Below are 22,597 nucleotides of genomic sequence, written 5' to 3' on the forward strand. Positions count from 1 at the left end.
AAGGCAAGGGTTGAAGTTCAAGAGTTGTATTCAGCAGCTGCAATGGCTTCTGTAGCCAAATAGAGGTTGCTTTTGTAGGTGGGCTCAGCAAGTCAGCAGGTTTGGGGGGAGCAAGTGAAGGTCCCTTTTCTTTTCTGGTTCTGCTCGCACTACATTTGAAGACTGCCTGGATTCCTTTTTCAGCAGAACAGTGATGATCTCTGGATAACTTTCTTTGTGACTCCTGGTGGCAGAGAGAAACCCATCTCTCACACGCTGTTCACAGTTCAGCTGAGAACTGTGGGCTGGAAATGTCTTCCAGAGGTCTCTTCTGCACGAAAATGGCTGTTCTCAGCCAAACTTCATGTAGTTCAAAACTCAAAATGCTATCCCAAACTGTTGAATCATGCTTCCACATTAGGTATTGGGCTAGCCAAGGTCTGGGGCATTGTCCCATCCATTGTCTTTTGGCCAAGGTAATTGATCTTTTACAAAAACAAAAATAGCTGGAAAAACTCAGCAGGTCTGACAGCGTCTGCGGAGAGGAACACAGTTAACGCTTCAAGTCTGTATGACTCTTCATCAGAACTCAATTGACCTTTTAAATGTCTCCACCATTAACGTGAATGGTGAGATAGGAAAGAGCTATTCACACCTCCAGTGAAGCCACTGCCAATGAGTTTCTGTTTACCCTTGTGGAAATGCACATTGAATTTCAAATGTCTTCCGATGTCTGGGTATGTCTGTTTGCAATCCACTTGGAGCCTTCTAGAAGCTTGACAAACATTGTTGTTGTAAAAGGTCAGATTTGGCAGCCAATTTTAAGGCTCCTTGTGTCCATTTAAAAAAATGTGGGTTTTTTTTTACAAATCTATAATATCACTACACGTTTGTGACTTTATTGTTTCTAAAAGCTTTGCCACAACCAAGGTTAAACAAACTGGCCAGTTGTTGCCAGGCTTATCCTTACATTTTCTTCGAACAAGAGTGTAACGTTTGCAATTTTCCAGTCCTCTGACACCACCCCTGTATCAAAAGGGGATTAGAAGATTATGGCCAGTGCCCCCGCAATTTCCACCTTTAATTCCCTCAGTATCCTTGCACACATCTATCCAACCCTGGTGACTTAACAATTTTTAAGTATAGCCAGCCTTTCCAAAATCTCCTCTATTTTTAGCCCATCCAACACCTCAACTACCTGCTTTTTCACTGATTTTGGCAGCATTTTCTTCCTTGGTAAAGACAGATGCAAAGTACTCATTTAACACAGCTTTGCCCTCTGCCTCCACGTGTAATTCCCCCTTTTGGTCTTTAATCGGCTCTATCCTCCTCTTACAACTCGTTTACTGTTTAAATGTCTATCGAAGACTTTTTAGATTCCCTTTTATGTTGACGGCCAGCCTCTTCTCATACTCTCTTGTTACTCTTACTTATTTTTTCACTTTCCCTCTGAATTTTCTATACTCAACTTGGCTCTCACTTGTATTATCCACCTGACCATAGAACACTACAGCACAGAAAAACAGGCCATTCGGCCCTTCTAGTCTGTGCCGAAATATTATTCTGCTAGTCCCATTGACCTGCACCTAGTCCATAACCCACCAGACCTGACATCTGTTATATGCACCTGTTCTCGGCTTTATTTTGCTCCCCATCTCTCTCGTCATCCACAGAGCTCCGGCTCTGCCATAACTTTCACCCTTGTGTGAATGTACCTCGACTATACCCAAATTATCTCCTCTTTAAAGGCAGCCCATTATCCTGTTACACTTTTGCCTGCCAGTTTTGATTCCAGTTTACCTGGGCCAAATCCATTCTTGCCCCATTGAAATTGGCCTTCCCTCAATTACTTTTGCTTTGGCTTCCATAGCCAACCTGAAGCTTATGATATTATGATCATTGTCCCCTAAGTGTTCCTTGATCCTCTTGCCCCGCCTCATTCCCCAAAACCAGATCCAGCATTGCCACCCTCCCATCTGAAGAAGAGTCATTCGGACTCAAAACATTAACTCTGTTTCTCTTTCCACAGATGCTGCCAGACCTGCTGAGTTTTTCCAGCATTTTCTGTTTTTATTTCAGATTTCTAACATCCTCAGTATTTTGCCTTTGTTATATTGTCACCTTCCTCGTTGGATTAGAACATACTGTGGTAGAAAATCCTCCTGAACACGCTTCAGAAATTCTTCTGCCTTTCTGCATTTTCACTATTACATTCCCAATCTATATTGGGATAATTAAAATCCCCCGTTATAACTACTGTAATTTTTGCACTGTAGTTTCCTTGCAAATTTGGCCCTTTACATCTTTCCACTAATTGATTCTATAGAATACATCCAGTAGTGTAATGGTACCTTTAACCAAGTAGATTCTATCCTTGACCCCTCTAGGGCATCCTCTTTCTCTAGCACTGAGATATTGTAAATCAATACTGTCTACCTTCCTCCTTTCTTTCCTTCCCTATCATTCCTCAACACCTAGCATCCAGGAATATTTAGTACCCATGCCTGCACTTTTTCTGAACCAGGTCTCTGTTATTACCATGTTATTATTAATGTTTTTGCCTCTTTTTGTTAGTCTGTTTGTAAACAATATATCTCAAAGACTATTGGATGGATTTTAATGAAACTTGGTACACAGCGTGTGGCCCAAGAAAGAACTGATCAGTTTTTGGCAAAATTGCGGATCCAAATCCTGAAATTCTTTAAAGGATCTATTATCACTGGGAGATAGGATGGATTGATTTTTTTTTTCAGAATGGTGTGGGTTATTTGATTTAGAATGTTGTTAATTGTTTTAGAATATTGCAGATTGTCTCAGCTGCTGTGGTGGAATTAGTCACATACAAACATAAGTAGGAACAAGAGTAGACCATTCGGCCCCTCAAGCCTGCTCCGCCATTCAATAAGATCATGGCTAATCATCTTGTGTTTCGATTTCCACATTCCCCTAACCCCAATAACCTTGGATTCTGGTTAGGCAATGGAATCAATCTGCCTCTGCCTTAAAAATATTCAGTGATCCCGCCTCCACCACCTTCTGAGGCAGAGAGTTCCAAAGTTGCACAACCCTCTGAGAGAAAAAATTTCTCCTCATCTCTGTCCTAAAATGGTGACCCCTAATTCTAAAACAGTGCCCCCTAGTTCTGGTCTTGCCCACAAGAGGAAACATCCTTCAACATCCACCTGGTCAAGGCCATTCAGGATCTTGTATACTTCAATCACATCACCCCTCACTCTTCTAAACTCCAGTGGAAACAAACTCAGTCTGTCCAACCTTTCTAAATGTGAGCAGAGTTTTCAGGCTGGTTATTGTATGTGGTTGGCCTGAAGTTGCCTCAGTGAGATGGAAGCTCACTGGGTTAAAATCCTGGGACTCCCTTCCTAAACCGAGAGTGTGCCTCCAGGATGTGGACTGCAGCAGTTTAAGAAGGCAACTCATCATCACCTTCTCGAGGGCAACTGGGGACAGGCAATAATGGGGAGGGCTAACAAGGCAAGGGATTACACTATGAAGGGTAGGGCCCTGGGAAGTACTGAAGATCAGAGGGACCTAGGTGTGCGTATCTATAGATCCTGAGGGTAGCAGGGCAGGTAGATAAGGTGGTTAAGAAGACATATGGGATACTTGCTTTTATTGGCTAAGACGTAGAATATAAGAGCAGGGAGGTTATGCTGAAACTGTATAAAACGCAGGTTAGGCCACAGCTGGAGTACTGTGTGCAGTTCTGGTCATCACATTATAGGAAGGATGTGATTGCACTGGAGAGGGTGCAGAGGAGATTTACCAGGATGCTGCCTGAGCTGGAGAGTCTGAGCTATGAGGAAAGATTGGATAGGCTGGGGTTGTTTTCCTTGGAGCAGTGAAAGTTGAGAGGGGACCTGATAGAGGTGTATAAGATTATGAGGGACATAGATAGGGTTGATAGGAAGAGACATTTTCCATTAGTAGAGGGGTCAATAACCAGGGGGCATGGATTTAAGGTAAGAGGTAGAAGGCTAAGAGGGGAGTTGAGAATTTTTTTCATCCAGAGGGTGGTGGGAGTCTGGAACTCACTGCCTGAAAGGGTGGTTGAATCAGAAACTCTCATAACTTTTAAGAAGTATTTAGATATTCACTTGCATTGCCATAGCCTCCAGAGCTATGGGCCAACCGCTGGAAAATAGGATTAGTGTAGTCAGATCTTTGTTGACCAGCGCAGACATAATGGGCCGAATGGCGGCCTCCTGTGCTGTAAACGTCTATAAGTCTAATGAATGCTGGCCTAGCCAGCGATGCCCATGAACGAATACATTTTTTAAAAATTCTTCTTTCAGCTTTGTAGCTACAGAGCAAGAATCAGCTAGAGAAAAGCCTCAAGGAAGAGTTGCATAATTGGAATAATGTTGAGTTAATAAGATGTGGCAGAGGTATGCGCTCCACTACATGCGCTCTTCAGTTGTATTCTCCTGTGTCTTTCTCTGCGCCTACAGCTTGCCAACCTTATTTTCCATACTCTGCGCACTTACACACATGCATGGTAAACCCAATTTAGACCTTATTGTATCTCAGTTTACTCTGACCCCATCTAATATCTTACTATTTCTTATTCTAGTGCTGCCTGTCTCTCCCAATTCTTTGTGCACCTTCTTAAAAGTTATTTTTATTCCTCTCTAACATTACCTCCTGGCTTCCACACCCCTGTCATGTTAGTGTAAACCCCCTCCAATAACACTAGCAAATCACCTCGCAATGTCCCAGCTCTGTTCCGCTGCAACCCATCCGGCATGCACAGGTCCCATCTCCTGCAGAACCAATCGCAATAACCCAGGAATCTAAAGCCCTCCCATCTTCATCATTTCTCCAGCCATGCATTCATCTGCTCTATCCTTCTATTTCTGTACTTAGTAGCATGTGGCACTGGGATATATCTCAGAACAAGGCACCGTGGACAATAAAGCTGTTCTCCGTTAGGGCACTGGAGTGGGAATCTAACATTGAGTTCAAGCTAAGGAGTGGGGCTTGAACACATAGTTGAGCTGAGCTGTCACTCATGAGGATCCTCATTTTAGAAAATAATGCAGTGTAGGCAGGAGGAAAACCTTGTAATTAGCTCAATACTGTTTTGGTAATGAGAATTCATTTCTCTTCCAGAAATACATATCGAATGATTGAGCAGGATGATTTTGATATTAACACAAGTTTGCATACGATAGTTCGAGGTGAGGATGAAGCAGCCATGGTTGAGTCAGTCGGCCTTGCTTTGGTGAAATTACCAGATGTGCTGAACCGTCTGAAGCCAGATCTCATGATCGTTCATGGAGACAGGTTTGATGCGTTGGCAGTCGCAACCTCAGCTGCATTGATGAATATTCGGATTCTGCACATGGAAGGAGGTGAAGTCAGTGGCACCATTGACGACTCAATCCGACATGCCATCACCAAATTGGCCCATTATCATGTGTGCTGCACTCGTAGTGCTGAGCAACATCTGATAGCTATGTGCGAGGATCACAATCGAATTCTGTTGTCTGGCTGTCCGTCTTATGACAAATTGCTCACTGCAGGATCCAAGGATTACCTCAGCATTTTGCAGACGTGGCTAAGTGAGTATGAATAGCTGATGTTTTAATGTTTGTTCTCCCCACCTTGTGATTTTCCACTGGCTGTGGAGGACAGAGGCAGAAACCTTGTTCAATGTTTCTATTACTTTTGCAAATGATTAAAAGTGAAAATAATTATTCATAAAATTCTCCTGGTGTAGAAAATATTCAGTAGTGTCCTGTAATTGGTTTATTTATTCTTTATTCTCCATGTAGGAAGAAGCAACTTGCATGTTTAGCTTCTTTTGCTTTCTCACAACATCATCCTTGAAAAGGTGCAATGGTTTATGCCTCAGCGATTGCCTAGTAGCTCTTTGAATAAAATAATTTCTACTAAAGTACTGACCACCCACCACTTCGCCCCCAATGACCCTCTATTCATCTAGAAGAACAAGGGCAGCAGATAGATGGGAACACCACCACCTGCAAGTTCACCTCCAAGTCACTCACCATCCTGACTTGGAAATATATTGCAGTTCCTTCACTGTCGCTGGGTCAAAATCCTGGAACTCTCCTCCCTAACAGCACTGTGGGTGTACCTACACCACATGGACTGCAGCGGTTCAAGAAGGCAGCTCACCACCACCTTCTCAAGGGCAACTAGGGATGGGCAATAAATGCTAGCCATGATAGTGACTCTCTCATCCCATAGACAAATGAAAAAAATAACACCTAGTTTGTTATTTGCTTGTTGCATAAAATTGTATAATGTTCAAACACAATTTCAAGTTCTTCATCTATCCTGCCTTGAGATGAATTTTGTTCTAATTCTGTAGAGTTTCAAAGAATAAAAGGTGATCTCATTGAAACTTACAAAATTCTTACAGGGCTTGACATGGTGGATGTGGATAGGATGTCTCCCCTGGCTGGTGAGTCTAGATCCAGGGCTCACAGTCTCAGAATAAGGAGCGAGTCATTTAGGACTGAGATGAGGAATTTCTTCACTCAGAGGGTGGTAAATCTTTGAAATTCTCTACCCCAGAGGATTATGGAAGCTTAATCATTGAGTATGTTCAAGAAAGAAATCTATCGATTTCTTGATATTAATGACATCAAGGGATATTGGGATAGTGGGGAAGAATGGTATAAGAGGTAGATAGCCATGATCTGTTTGAAAGGTGCAAGAGGTTCGACGGGCTAACTGGCCTTTCCTATGTTTCTATGTTATGCATTTGTTCTCTTTTTGTAGGCAAAGATGTGAAACCTCGAGAGTACATCGTGGCTTTACAGCATCCAGTTACCACCAACATTAAACATTCCGTTAAAATGTTCGAGCTTACACTCGATGCTCTAATAACATTCAGCAAACGCACATTGATTCTGTTTCCGAACATTGATGCAGGTGGGCCGAAAGTGCTTGAATGTGTACGTGATTTCAAACTTGGCAGCTGTTGTGTTTGAATTATTGGGCAGAATCCTTTGTGCCTTTGAATTGGGTAAAATCGGAAGACTAAACGAGAACTTGCCTGTTTGATGTTTGATCTTGATTTTGTGAAGTGAGAGAAAGCAACATGAGATCCTGTTCGCACATGTACAGCCAGTCTTAGAGTTTATGAACTCTATCAGTGCCAGCTATAGAAATGTTGTTTTGTACTTGGCAATGAAGAGTGGCACAGGTAATCGGGAATGAAGTATATGTGAAAACGTATAGCCCTGTTACATAGTTCAATACAATTCCATGTCATCTTAAAGTTATATGAAAAGTCACAGGAGTGGATGGAGGGCACATTATCTCTCACTCCACCCACTTCACAAAATCAATATCAAACAGGAAATTCTCGTTTAATCTTCCAATTTTATTATATAACAGCGACCGTTCGAAATAATGAGATTTTCGAAGCAAAACTCTAGCCTCGCAATGCTAGCTCGAAACAAATATACAGGTGATATATGTAAAATTTACATAACCCACATGAACAAGAAATCTAGTCAAATTTGCGCTTTTTATAGTACACCTGTTTGTGTTATAAATCCAAGCACAAGTAGAAAATAAAAGCTACTCTCTGAGGCACGTTCCCTCTCTTGAGGATCATGTTTCCATTTCAAAAAAACAAGATAAAAATAGGTAAAGAGGAGACATTAGGCTGACTGCACTTAAAGTTGATAAGACACCTGAGGATACTGGGGAAGTAAAGATGGAAATTGCAGAGGCACTGGCCATAACCTTCCAACCCTCCTTAGAGACAGGGGACTGGAGAATTGCAAATGTTGCAGGTTTTTCAGAGAAGGGTGTAAGGATAAACCCAATGACTAGAGGCCAGCCAGTTTAACCTTAGTAGCGGGAAAGCTTTTAGAAATCATAACCTGGAGCAAAATTAACAGTTACATGTATAAATGTGGATTAATTAAGGAAAGCCAGCATGGATTTGTTATGGGTAGATTTTGATTGAATTTTTTGATGTGATAACAGTGAGAGTTGATGCAGGTTCAGACTCATCTGGAGCATTGTCTGGTTCTGGACACCACACTTGAGGAAGGATGTGAAGACATTGGTGAGGATGCAGAAAAGATTTACAGAAATAGTTCTGGGGATGAGAGACTTCAGTTAGGTAGATAGATTGGCAAAGCTGGGGCTGTTCTCCTTAAAGAGGAAAGTTAAGAGGATATTTAATAGGGGTGTTCAAAATCATGAGGGGCCTGAACAGAGTAGATGGTGAGAAACTGTCTCAGTTGGTTAGAAGGATTGAGAACCACCAATTTAAAGTGATTGACAAAGTAACCGGATGCAACATCTGGAATACGCTCCCTGAGTGTGGTGGAGGCAGATTCAGTTGTCGATTTCAAAAGAGAATTGGATAATTGAGAGATTTGTGGGGCTACAGGGAAAAGGCAGGGAGTGGGACTAGCTGAGTTGCTTTGCCCAATTGTGCTGTAACCATTCTAAGATTCTGTTTCTAAGTTGAAAGGACTCAATATTAGTTGACATGCTGTCTACACCCTTCTCTAATGTGTACAAATGTTCTTTGGGATCTAAGATTAGACTGGTCTAGAAGTGCCTATCTCCTGCAGCAGGCCAGTTTCAAAGATCAGATATTTCACCTACTTTACTCTTCAATAGGTGAAAATTTACAATGTTACAGCAATCTCGGCTTCCATTGTGTCTCTGGTGATCTGTCCAACTATATTCATTACTGTCTGTTTGAAGAATGGTTCTATTTTTTTAAGACCACCTGACTTTGGAGTACATTATCCCAGCATGGACGGCAGCAGGCTAGATGGCTGGCTGGCAATAGCAAAGGCGCTGATGGAGTGACAGAGGTGGGAGGATGAATGCTTCTTCCAGAGAGAGAACAGCAGGTTTGTGCTCCAAGGAGTCATTGCCACTCTCCTAGGGTGGCATCTCTGTTGGAGGACAGGTTGTTGGACTGCTGTGAGACCTTGCAAGCCCCTTTGTACACTGTAATCCACAGCCATGTTGTCAGTAGCCTGAGCTACCATGTCAGCAAGCTGACCTTGTAAAGGAGCAGCCTGTGCCTCCCCTGCTGCACTCAGATGTTGGGTGGCTACTGTTTATGCTGGAATGGAAGCAATGACACCAGACATTGCCTCATGGTTGGATCCACAAGTTTGCGAATGGAGTTGGCTACCACTTCCATGCTGGAAAAGATGAGCTCCAAGCTCTCCACAAAACCCTTTGCCAAGTTGGTGCTGGACTTCCCCCATGTTCCTTGACATTAACTGCAGGCTTCTGATAAGTTTTCATAACCATCAATGTTCTTCTGTAGGCTGCTCCATCAAAGCCCTTATCTGACTCCCTGACTCCTTTTTTTTAAAAAAAATGAAAAAAATCAAGCCCCACTTTTGAAATATATAAGAATTTCAGTTATTGTAGTCAGCACCAACAACTTACCTTTCTGGACAGTGAGTGCAGAGTGTGGGGAGTAGGGAGCATGCAAAGGAAAAGTATTCAGATGGACCAAAGATGCAAAGAGGAGGGTCTTGGGGATATTGTTCGAGGAAGGAAGGGGTATGATAAGGCAGAGATGCAGAGGGAGGTTACAAGGTGGCTGAAGAAACAGTGTCTGGGTGGAGTGGAAGAATTTGGAGAACAAATAATACTCCCAACTTATTCTTTCAACTGCAATGCATTCACTCCTGTCCCACCCACACCCCAAACAATTGTAACAAAAGAAATGTAAACATACAATCTTCTGGTTAGTTTAAATCTCCCTGGACAACAGGAAGAGAAGTATATTTAAATCACTTTGTCTAACTGCTTGTTAAATCATTTGTCTGGAACACTAAATAACATGCCTACTTACAGATTTTTTTTTGTATACCAGTTATATTCACACTTTGTTTCAGGACATGAATACTCAATCCTTAAATTGTTTGCCCCTAAAATAGAATTTTAGTTTTATATCTTTTCGTAAGTTATGTGTTCATTTTGAAACTTAGGAATTATCTGTGGATAGTTAACTTGATAACTTCATTAAATACCAATTTGCTTTCAGTAAACCAAATATCTCAATCTGTAAAAATGTATTTTTAATTTGTGTTGTTATCTATTAGCTGATATGCCAATTGTAATTTCTACTTGCAGGAAGTAAAGAAATGGTGCGAGTGATGAGAAAAAAAGGAATTGAACAGAATCCAAATTTCCGGGCAGTGAAGCATATTCCCTTTGAACAATTTATCCAGATGGTTGCACATGCTGGCTTAATGATTGGTAACAGTAGTTGTGGGGTGCGGGAAGCAGGTGCGTTCGGCACACCTGTCATCAACCTGGGAACACGACAAACTGGAAGAGAAACAGGTAAGTTCTGGCACAGAACAACTCAAATTACTGGAGTGCAACCTGAATGCTTGTGCTCATTAAAGGACCTTTCCATTGGACAATAGAGGGAGAAAAACTTATTGCATATATGCAGATGGGGCCTCATTTTAACTTCTCATTCAGCATTGACATTATGCTCACATTATACTTTGAATGGAGCTTGAACCTTTCTGGCTCAGACCAAAGTGCTACCAACTGAACCAATTTAGGGCCAATATCGAGCACTGCCAGATCCAGTCCCATAACCGGCATCTTCAGTGTTTTTCTCTCCTGCCAACTGTTTATTATATTTCCCACAGAGCAGAACCCCATACAATGTCACAGTCAGCTGCAAACAAACTCCAGTGGGTGACAGAAACTCAGGGTAGCAAACTATTGTAGTCAGGCCCAGTACTTCCCCACAAACTGGTGGTAGCTGCTAGATCCAGGAAAGCTTTTCATCAACAAATTTAATTTTGAGGTAAACTTGTTCGCACAGTTGTGAATCTTAGGGATTCTCTACCCCAGAGGATTGTGAATGCTCAGTTGTCGTGTATACTGAGGACTGAGATCAATGGATTTTGGGGTTCGAAGGGAATTGAAGGATTGGGGATAGGGTGGGAAAGGACTTTTTGAATAGAGGAACAAGCTTGAGGGACCTTGTGGCCATCTCCTCCTATTTTTTCATGTATGAATGAGAATCGAAAGTGGCCAATATAAAGGGGAGCCCAATAGTCTTCAATATATTGTAAAAAGGTAGCCAAAGGAAGGGTAGGACCAATTAAGGATGTGTAAAGAGACCACATTATGGAGGCAGAGAGCATGGCTGAAATACTAAATGAGAACTTTGCATCTGTCTTCACTAGAGGATGCTGCTAACGTAGCAGTAAAGATAACAGTAGCGATATTGGATCCAGTTAAAAAAAAAATAAGAGGCGATATTTAAAGGTTGGTAGCTCTCAAACTGGAAAGTCACCATCTCCAGATGGAAGGACTCTAGCTTGTTTTTTCCTTTTGTGGGATGTGGGCATCGCTGGCAAGGCCAGCATTTATTACCCATCCCTAATTGCCTTTGTACTGAGTGGCTTGCCAGACTATTTCAGAGGACAGTTAAGAGTCAACCACATTGCTGTGGCTCTGCAGCCACATGTAGAACAGACCAGGTAGGGATGACAGATTTTCTTCCCTAAATGACATTTTTGAAGCAGATGAGTTTTTATGACAATCGGCAGTGGTTTTCATAGCCCCCATTACTGAGACTATCTCTTTTTTAATTCCTGATTTTTATTAATTCAATTCAAGTTCCACCAGCTGCCATGGTGGGATTTGAACCCATGTCCCCAAAGCATTCGCCTGGAGCTCTGGATAACTATCACTACGCCACTCTCTCCTCCCATCAGCTTGCTGAGGGAAGAAATTAAGGAGGTTCTGGCCAGTTTTCCAAACCTGCTTAAATTTAGGAGTGGTGACAGAGACTGAAGGATTAAATGCTGCACCCTGTTCAAAAAAAGAGGGAGGGATAAACTACAGGCCAGTCAGCCTAACATCAGTGGTGGGGAACTTTTAGAGACCATAATACAGGTTAAAATGAATTGGTATTAGGAAAAGTGTAGGTTAATAAATAAAAGGCAGCACAGACTTGTTAAAGGCAAATTGTGTTTGACTAACTTGGCTAAGTTCTTTGAAGTAACACAGGATTTAGGAGGGTTATATAGTTGATGCGTAAATGGACTTTCAAAGTACCACATATTAGACTTAGTAGTAAAATTGAAGCCTGTGGGATTTAAAAGATGCTGGCTGCGTGGGCTAATTGGCTAAAGGGCAGAAAGCAGAGAGTGGCGGTGAACAGTTGCTTTTCAGACTGGAGGAAAATGTGCATTGGTATTCCCCAAGGGTTGATGCTGCTCTTTTTGATATATATTGGTATTAATGAGCTAGAATTGGCTATAAAGGACATAATTTCAAAGTTGGCAGATGACACAAAATAGTAAATATAGTAAACAGTAAGGAGGGTGTAGGCTGACAAAATAGGCAGGCACATAGATGAATTCCTAACATAGATGTGTCATTTTGGTGGGAAGATTGAGGAGAGACTGTATAAACTAAATTGTGATATTTTAAAGGAGGTGCAGGAACCTGGGGTGTGTAATGTACATAAACCTTTGAAAACAGGACAAGTTGAGAAGGCTGTTTTTTAAAAAAAAAATCCAGTTCTGGTAGGTCATCAACCTGAAGCATTAATCCAGTTTCTCTCGCTACCAATGCTGTCGTATCTGCTGAGTATTTCCAGCGTTTTCATTTTTTATATTATATTGGATCGTAGGTTTCATAAATAGAAACATATAGTGCAAAAGCAAGGGAGTTTTGATAAATGTTTTAAAATGACTGTTTATGCCCCAGTTGGGGTATTCTATCCATTGCTGGGTACCACATTTTGAGAAGGATCTCAAGAGTGAGATTTATAGCACCAGGAATGAGAGCCTTCAGACATGTAGAGGGACCGGGGTGTGGTGATGCGGGGTCAAAGTTACCCTAAGGTTAAGGAAGGGATTTGATAGCGGTGTTCCAAATCTGAGGTTTGTTATAGCAAAAAAGGAGAAATTGTTTCTACTGGCAAGGGACACAAATCGAAGGTAATTGGCAGAATGGCCAGAGGTGAGATGAGGGGGAAAAACGTTCAATCTGTGATTTGTTGTGATCTGGAATGCACCATCTGAAAGGGCATTGGAGGTAGATTCAATAATAAGTGGGAATTGGATAAATACTCGAAAGGGGTAAACTTTCAGGCTATTGGAAAAGAACAGGGCAATGAAATTATTGGGCCGTTCTTTTAAAGATGGACCGAATGGCCTTGCACTACACTGTATCAGTATATGATTCTAATGAAGTGAGCAGATTCTTGTGTTGAAATGGTTTCTTTAAGCAGTGTTTGAGAGAATACCTTATGCAGCCAGCAACAGGATCGAATTCCCAGGCTCTTTAGGCCCCTGTATGCATGTTGCTTCAATTGATGACTGGGTGACTTCTTTCTCTGGGTCCATTCTGAAAAGCTGTTGGAGTCTCCCATGCAGCAGTGTCTTAAAGGTAGATGCTTTCTGCCAAAAGAAAAGATTTCTCATTTTAGAGTTAATTTACTGTTTTGGCAGTAAAGGACTCATTATGAAACAACACTTTAATAACCCATCACCTCTCAGCTTAGCTTAAGTTGTTAGCCTGAGTCAGAAGATCTTTGCTCAAACCCCTCTTTAGAACATAGGCGCACTGGGCTGATCCTTAGTAATGGTGGGTGCTGCATTGGAGAAAACGTTAAATTGGGGTTTTGGTGAGGTGGAAAGATAAAACTCCCATGCCACTATTAGAAGATTAGTGGCTCCTTCTCTCCAGCACCAGCACCAAATGCAGAGTAACTGGGCAGTTTCCTTTTGTAGCCCCTGAGACCTGGCTGCTTGGCACTAATTGCCTCTGACTAGAAATTTTTTTTTAAATTGTTCATGTGATGTTGGCTTCACCAGCTGGGCCAGCATGTATTGCCCATCCCTAGTTACCCTTGAGAAGGTGGGGGTGAGCTGCCTTCTTGAGTCGCTGCAGTCCCTGTAGTGTAGGTACACCCACAGTGCTGTTAGGGAGGGAGTTCCAGGATTTTGACCCAGCAACAGTGAAGGAACGGCAACTTAGAAGACGTGCGCCAATGTTTCCACTTGTGGGGAATAGTGAAACTAAAGGCCATTAAGATAGTCTCAATAAATCCAACCAGGAATTCAGAAGAAACTTCTTTACCCAGAGAATGCTGAGAATGTGGAACTCGGTACCACAGAGAGTGAATGACGCATAGATGCGCTTGAGGGGAAACTGGATAAAAACTGGATAAAAACATGAGGGAGAAGGGAATAGAAGGAGATGCTGATGGGGTGAGTTGAAGAGGGTTGGATGGGGCTTGTGTTGAGTATAAACACAGGTACGGCGCAGTTGGATAGAACGGCTTGCTTCTGTGCTGCAGTCTGGCTTAACAATTGAGAAGTGGTTTTCTTGGACCAGGGCTGATTCTTTTTTTGCTTTTTCTTTTTCTGCCTCAGGTGAAAACGTTCTCCATGTGCGGAATGCCGACAGTCAGAATAAAATACTGCACGCCCTGCAACTCCAGTTCGGGAAACTATACCCTTGGTATTATCATGGTTTTACTTTCTCCTCATTAGGCAGCCCCTCAGGATGGAGGATGACTTGCTTCCGCCCCAGTTCAATGGGTTCTGAAATGGCTGATCAGTCCAATGCACAATCTGCAGACTCAGCCACACATGGGGCAGGTAGCGCTTGGTGGGTTGGGTAGATGATGAGCTGTTTGGAGGTTCGTGCACTCCCTCCGATGCCTTGATCCCCCCCCCCCACCAAATGCCTCGACCCCACCTCTGCATGTTCATGGCGAAGTCTCTCGATGGGTTCGGTGCCTTCATGGATAAACCGTCTCCATTTTGGTGGGTCAAAAGCCAAAGACTCTCATGAGTTGGCGGATGTTTCACCTCTTCAGGGACGTTCTGCGGACACCCCTAAACTGTTTCCGCTGCCCTCCTGGGAGTCTCTTGCAGCAACCGAGTTTGGCGTGGAGCAGTTGCTTCTGGTGTCAGGTATACAAATGACATGTCACACCCAGCGGAGCTGGTTTTTAGGGATTAGTGCCACAATGCTGGGCATGTCGGCCTGGGAGAGGATGCTGCAGTTGGTTACTTTTTAACCTGAAATTGGACCTCAGATCTTACTCTGGACAATGTCCAGAATGTGATAATGGGGTAAGATTTCCCATGGTTGATACATGGCCACGATTCCTTGGGTTTGCTGCTGCTTTACTAACAGAAAGAGCCTTGGCAATTTTGGACTTTATGCACCAATCTTCTTAGGATTTGTGTTGGGTGGGAGTGAGAAAAGTCTAAGGGAGCATTTCCACTGTCCCTTCAGTTTTTTCCAGCAGGAGCATTGGGAGAAGCTGAAAATGAAGTTATTGATGGGATTACATCATTCACCACATTCCTTGTCATCAATGCCTTAGCAACAATGGGCATTAGGAGCACCATTGCATTGCTGTCATTTAGTTTTACAAAGAAGGCAAAATGGAACATAAAAAATTAAAGGGCAATCTTGCTTTATGCATTTAGAACCTTTATGAGGTGCTCTTTGCTTTTACATGTTTTTATTCTAAGACTTTTTGGCAGGCCCTAGGACCCTTGTCACCCTTTGCTGTGACAGGTGATATCACTGTTATACTCTCTAATCCTGGACTGAAAGTGCTGCAAAGTGCCTGCTGCAGTAGTTATAATGAACCTAACTGTAGAAGATCTGTTGGCATCAGGGCAGAGGAGTCTCCCTCTCCCTAAACTTGCATCATCCCCATCACCAATCTGACAGGATTCCAAAGTCCAGGCCTATGTATCAGTTACATCTAAATGTTGTGGGGAAATCGCTTTTAGTGCAGAACAAGGCTTAACCTTAAAGCGGCCTTAAAATTCGAGCCAGGCCGCTCAGGGTTGATGTCAGAAAGCACTTCTTCACACAAAGAGGAGTGGAAATCTAGAACTCCTCCCCAAAAAGCTGGAGATCAATTGAACATTTCAAAAGTGCATTTGATAGATTTTGTTAGACAAAGGAACCAAGGCAGGTGGGTGGAATTAAGATAGAGATTAGCAATGATCTAATTGAATGCTGGAACTGACTTGATGGGCTGAATGGCCTTATGTTCCTGAGATTATTTCTAGGCATGATCTTTAAGGATTCTTTCACAATTTTTATTGCAAATAACAATGATCAGACTGTTCCAATTCTTGAAGACCAGCACAAATCTGACCAAATATTTGTAAAGGGCATAAAAGCGTATGTGTAGGGGAGGGGAGTTAAAGGTCTTAGATTCTGGGTGGATGAGATAAAATGGACCACATTGTCTTCCTCCTGCATTTTATGAAATAATCTTTTGATGAATCAGTAATGATGAATGTCTTTCCACTTCAAGCTCTAAGATCTATGGTGATGGCAATGCAGTTCCACGGATATTGAAGTTCCTAAAGTCGATAGACATGGATGAGCCTTTGCAGAAGAAGTTTTGTTTCCCACCAGTGAAAGAGTGCATCTCCCAAGATATTGACCATATCTTGGAAACACAGAGTGCTTTAGCTGTTGATTTGGGGGGAACAAATCTGCGGGTGGCTATTGTCAGCATGAAGGTAATAATCCTTTCATTTAGCAGAATATCGGTTTAGCTCTTGTTATGGCACAGCCGTTGGTAAATGCTGAGTTCAAATCCCAGAGGGAAACTTGAAACAACTGCTACAACTTGTTTTGCAATTTGTATAAATTTCGAGATGCATGCCTTGAATTCAGTAGTAATAAGACCACCAAGTCTTCTCGGTTTTTATAAAACTAGATTAAACACTTATTAACAAGAAAACTGATTTTTAAGCACATACATAGATCTACAAATTACTACGATGGTAACTTCTAAATCCCACTTAATCTGACTCCCAGTTACACTTCGTTAAGGCAACAGTAAGGCACATAGATTTTAAATGACCCAGACAAGGTGACACACAATACTCTGAACCAGTCGAATTCAAAGTGAGTTTTCTTAACTTCACTTCTTTGAGACATAGATGCTGAAGGCTTTTCACACCTGTTAAATCCTAAAATGCCTACATTATACACAGCCTTTGCTCCTTTATACATATTTTCCCCTTTAAATGCAAATACCCATTGTTTCACTATGTCTCTGGACTTTACCTTTCTGATAATAAAAATCTCTCGATATTAAGTTTTACCAGTAATCTTTGGGAAAAAATAAAGGCAGTTTCTGACTTCACCTGGCTAGGTGACACATTTCACTCCCTCTTTTGAAAACAATCTAGTCGGTTTATTTAAAAATGGAAATGTCCCATTGACACCGATGTTTACCTACTTAACATTTCAAACTTAGCTTATCTTTTACCACATCAAAGACTTCAGACCAGCTGCCTTTAATTCAATTAAGCCTTTCACACACACACACAGCACAACTTTACAATAAATTCTAATAACATTGAGAATTTTTATGTCTTCCTGACACTCTGACTTTCTTATTCCTCAGAAATCTCATCCACGCATTTGTTTGTTTGTCACTTGGTGATACAGCAGCTGCCGCTAATACTCTATATGTATAGTGCCGAGTAATGTGGGAAAATGTCCCAAAGTCCTTCATGGAGGCATAATTGGAAATAAATGGACCCGAGTGAAAGAAGATATTAAGCCAAGGCTCAAAATCATTTCTTTTTCGAGGACTCTTTTTTTTGGAGAAAAAAACTACCTGGCTTAATTTTCTCTGTCTACGTTTTGGTTTTCAGGGGCTCCTTTTTCATTTTCACTAATTCCTTCTGTATTTGTGTTGATTTTTTTTTAGGGTTTCCTTCTTTAGATATATATTGTAGCACAAATACCAAACAGGATGACTCTACATATATTATTAAATCTTTTATTCCTCATGAAAAATTCAAGTCGCTTACAATAATTGTGCAAATTGTTTGTAAGATACTGACAGATTTAGGTGCACTAATATAATTACACACTAAGTAAGAGTCAATCAATATTCTTCCAGATCTCTATTATTACTGCTTACTATTGCTCTACTTCCCACTGCTTGTCGCTCGCTCACCTTAAACATAGAAACTCAGAACAGGAGTAGGCCATTCGGCCCTTTGATCCTGCTCCGCCAGTCAATATGATCATGGCTGATCCTCTATCTCAGCGCCATATTCTTGCTTTCTCTCCATACCCATGGATGCCCCAAATATCCTTCTGGCTGCTTGCCAGTCCTCAGCCCACTCCTCGCTGGTCCTCACCCCACTCGCCAGGCCCCACCCCCACCCCCCCCACGACTTGTTTCTACTCGCCAGCCTTATCAGCACGCTCCTACTTGCTGACCCCTTTGTTGCTTCCAGCTCGCCACCTTTCTCCTAAACCCTCGCCGTGAGCAAGGGCTCGGGCAAGGGTTAGCGAATGGGAGGGAGCAAAAAGGGTGGTGAATGGGAGGGGGCGTCAGGAAAGCTGGTGGGGGAAAGGGTAATAGGAGGACCAGTGAGCAGGAATGAGCGAGCGGGGGTGTGTCGGAGTAGCAGTGGTGAGAATATAAATGGGAAGCGTTTAAAGAATATACTGAGCATGCAGTGTGGTTCTTGGCACATATGCTGGAACAGCGCTAAAGTAAAAATTGGAGACTTTTCAGTTAAGTTCCTTAATTGACAAACCACGTTAAAACCAAAACATGCTATCAGAGTGCACTTCAAACAGTGGGGAGGGTGACTTTTTTCTCAATTGTGGGCAAATTCTCCTGCTGTCCCGTTCTCCACCCTCCTCCCCCTGTGTATTTTGAGCCCTGTATTAGGCGGTGTGACCAAAAATCTCATTTAAAAGCTGGGTTGAAAGGAGGAGAAAGAGGGGTTATTTCAGAAAATTCCAGAGCACGTGGCCTAGATGGCAGCTAATGATGGGATGAAGGGAGAAGGGGGATGCACTGAAGGCCATGGTTCGATAATGGAGAGTCCTTAAGAGTTGTAGAGAGACGAGGATAGACAAGACCATGAAGGCATCAACACAAAAGGATCAAAAAAAATTGATTTATTGGGTGACCAGGAAACAACACTCACTCAGTGAGGACAGGCGTGATAGGTGAGTGGGACTTGGTGCAGAATAAGTTCAGGCAGCAAAGATTTGGATGAGCTGATGTTCATGATGACTGAATGATAGGATTGCCTGACCTTTCTGGAAGTTTCATGATGGCGATTGTCTTCCCTAACTCCCAACTACAAGCACTGAATACAGTTCTAGTGTCCAACGTGCAGTGTTAGTTCATTGCCGTTATTTTGTAAAGTGAAGCAGACTCAAGACAAATTACTTTTGTGATTAAGTTCGATCGTTTACATAATGTTTTGTTTCTACATTTTTTTGCAGGGTGAAATCATAAAGAAGTACACTCGGGCCAATCCCAAAACGTACGATGAAAGAATTGAGTTGATTCTGAAGCTGTGTGTAGAGGCAGCAGCTGAATCAGTGAAGCTTAACTGCAGAATTCTTGGAGTTGGTAAGTATAAGGGTTTAAGTTTATAGGGAGTTATCTGCTGGTACAAACAGTAAGAAATGTCCATTATAAACAAGTGGATTAAATGAAATTAGCATACAATCTAAAAGTGTAAAAATTGAACAAGTTAATTTGTATCATAAATTCCCCGTGTAATTGACCCGTTCTGGATCTTCTGTATAGTTCTGGGTTCCACATGACAGGACTGTATTTACTATCATACAGAAATGTATATATTTATATATTAACACACCACTTCCTGATTTGTATTTTAAATTGTGAATCAATTACTGTTCCATTCAGCGCAGACATTTAGATTGGTACTCAGTATTTCTTTTATTTAAAAGCTATAATGGAAGTACTAAAGATTATATTCAGTCCTAGTCATTAGATCAGGGTTAGGGGAGCCTGCATGGGGGTGAATGAGATTCTGAACCCTGTGTTCTGGTTATTTAATTACATTTGTGTTTCACTCTTCAGGCGTTTCCACAGGTGGCCGTGTCAACCATAATGAAGGAATTGTGCTTCATTCTACCAAACTTATTCAGGAATGGGTCTCCGTGGATCTGCGGACACCAATATCAGACATCCTTCACCTGCCAGTTTGGGTAGACAATGATGGCAATTGTGCTGCTTTGGCAGAAAGAAAGTTTGGCCAAGGCAAAGGATTGGAAAATTTTGTAACTGTGATCACTGGCACAGGTGAGCAATGAATAGTGTCAAGTAAACCAGTTTTTACACTTACAAAAAAAATAGGACATTAGGAGAACAACAGGACAAAGCAGCCCACTTGGCACCACATCCACAAACATTCACTCCCTCCACCACCGATGCACAGTAGTAGCAGTGTGTACCACCTACAAGATGCACAGCAGGAATTCACCAATGCTCCTTAGACAGCACCTTCCAAACCCACAACCACTACCATCTAGAAGGACAAGGGCAGCAGATAGATGGGAACACCAACCTCCAAGTCACTTATCACCCTGACTTGGAAATATATCACCGTTCATTCACTGTCACTGGGTCAAAATCCTGGAACTCCCTCCCTAACAGCACAGTGGGTGTACCTACACCACATGGACTGCAGCGGTTGAAGAAGGCAGCTCACCACCACCTTCTCAAGGGCAATTAGGGATGGGCAATAAATGCTGGCCCAGCCAGCAAAGCCCACATCTCGTGAATGGATAAAAAAAATTTTTTTAAATAAACTTGGATAGCCAGCTCGATGGTTTTTGAGGCATTTGCCAGCTTCTTTTTCAATTGGTAGCTATCATAACCAGTTTACCCAGCGCCTTTCACTTGACTGTGCCTGTTATTGTAAAAATATTGTCCACTATCTCCAGGGCAACCCAATCGGAATGGGCCCTCTGCCTTTGGATCAGGCAGCCGAAAGCTCAAATTTAGAAAACACCTAAAGTGATCGATTCAAGGATGCTAAAGATACTAATCACTTCAGCCTGACATTCTTGTTTGTAAAGACTGTTTTAACTTGGAGGGTGGTGTTCCCATCTACCTGCTGCCCTTGTCCTTCTAGATGGTAGTGGTCGTGGGTTTGGAAGGTGCTGTCTAAGGAGCATTGGTGAATTCCTGCAGTGCATCTTGTAGATGGTACACACACTGCTGCTACTGTGCATCAGTGGTGGAGGGAGTGAATGTTTGTCTTTAACTGTCTTAGTTTCTGCATAATTGATAACCCAACAGTGAAATCAAAGGAATAACTCAGCAGGTCTGGCAGCATCGGCGGAGAAGAAAAGAGTTGACGTTTCGAGTCCTCATGACCCTTCAACAGAACTGAGTAAAATTAGGAGAGGGGTGAAATATAAGCTGGTTTAAGGTGGGGAGGAGGGGTGTGGTGGGGGGGGTGGTTGTAGGGACAAGCAAGCAGTGATAGGAGCAGATAATCAAAAGATGTCACAGACAAAGGAACAAAGAGGTGTTGAAGGTGGTGATATTATCTAAAAGAATGTGCTAATTAAGAATGGATGGCAGGACACTCAAGGTATAGCTCTAGTGGGGGTGGGGTGGAAAGGCTGACAAGGCATTACAGGTATAGATTTAAAAATAATGGAAATAGGTGGGAAAAGAAAAATCTATATAAATTATTGGAAAAAACAAAAGGGAGGGGGAAGAAACGGAAAGGGGGTGGTGATGGGGGAGGGTGTTCAAGATCTAAAGTTGTTGAATTCAAAATTCGGTCCGGAAGGCTGTAAAGTGCAGTGAAGCCCAACGCATACTGGAGGAACAGCACCTCATCTTCCGACTAGGCACTTTACAGCCTTCCGGACTGAATATTGAATTCAACAACTTTAGATCTTGAACTCCCTCCTCCATCCCCACTCCCTTTCCATTTCTTCCCCCTCCCTTTTGTTTTTTCCAATAATTTATATAGATTTTTCTTTTCCCACCTATTTCCATTATTTTTAAATCTATACCTGTAATGCCCTGTCAGTCTTTCCACCCCACCCCCACTAGAGCTGTACCTTGAGTGTCCTGCCATCCATTCTTAATTAGCACATTCTCTTAGATATTATCACCACCTTCAACACCTCTTTGTTCCTTTGTCTGTGACATCTTTTGATTATCTGCTCCTATCACTGCTTGCTTGTCCCTACAACCACCCCTCTCCCCGACCCCCCACCCCACCTTAAACCAGTTTATATTTCACCCCTCTCCTAATATTACTCAGTTCTGTTGAAGGGTATTGAGGGCTCGAAACGTCAACTCTTTTCTTCTCCACCGATGCTGCCAGACCTGCTGAGTTTTTCCAGGTAATTCTGTTTTTGTCTTGGATTTCCAGCATCCGCAGTAGTTTTTTGTTTTTAAATCAAAGGAATATATGCCTTTGAAGTTTGTGGCCTTTAAGAATGCCAGTCCAAAAGCAAACATTCTTCGTCTTGCTGTTTAGCCCATTGTGTAATTTCAGTAGATAACAGCTGGTTGAATTTGTATTGTAATTTAGATTTCAAGATCAGCCCTTCATTTGTTTCTGCTTTTCATGAGCTCGCTCTTACTTACTCCTTTGATAGCTCAGGTAGGGAACAGAAGAACAACTGTTGAACTGGCATCAAACGCTCCTGATGATCTTGTTTACATTTTGTGGTAAACGTTGAGCAAGGGTATCTCATCAGTTCGTGACTAGTGACTAGTAGAATCCTTCCAGTAAGATAGATTAACCAGCTCCCCACATTATGGAGCGCT

General features: G+C 42.2%; 1 protein-coding gene across 1 annotated transcript in view; it reads left to right on the forward strand.

The window, feature by feature from the left end:
• gne (glucosamine (UDP-N-acetyl)-2-epimerase/N-acetylmannosamine kinase) overlaps window positions 1–22,597 on the forward strand; it is a 48,835-nt gene that overhangs the window by 13,163 nt on the left and 13,075 nt on the right. Inside the window, exons 3-9 of the mRNA XM_078563592.1 lie at window positions 5,110–5,561; window positions 6,748–6,900; window positions 10,102–10,314; window positions 14,388–14,475; window positions 16,307–16,517; window positions 19,270–19,399; window positions 19,877–20,098. Of these exons, the coding sequence (XP_078419718.1) occupies window positions 5,110–5,561; window positions 6,748–6,900; window positions 10,102–10,314; window positions 14,388–14,475; window positions 16,307–16,517; window positions 19,270–19,399; window positions 19,877–20,098 (1,469 nt within the window). The remainder of the gene's footprint in view (window positions 1–5,109; window positions 5,562–6,747; window positions 6,901–10,101; window positions 10,315–14,387; window positions 14,476–16,306; window positions 16,518–19,269; window positions 19,400–19,876; window positions 20,099–22,597) is intronic.

This window comes from Cetorhinus maximus, chromosome 1 (genome assembly GCF_964194155.1).
Source record: "Cetorhinus maximus chromosome 1, sCetMax3.hap1.1, whole genome shotgun sequence".
Taxonomy (NCBI): domain Eukaryota; kingdom Metazoa; phylum Chordata; class Chondrichthyes; order Lamniformes; family Cetorhinidae; genus Cetorhinus; species Cetorhinus maximus.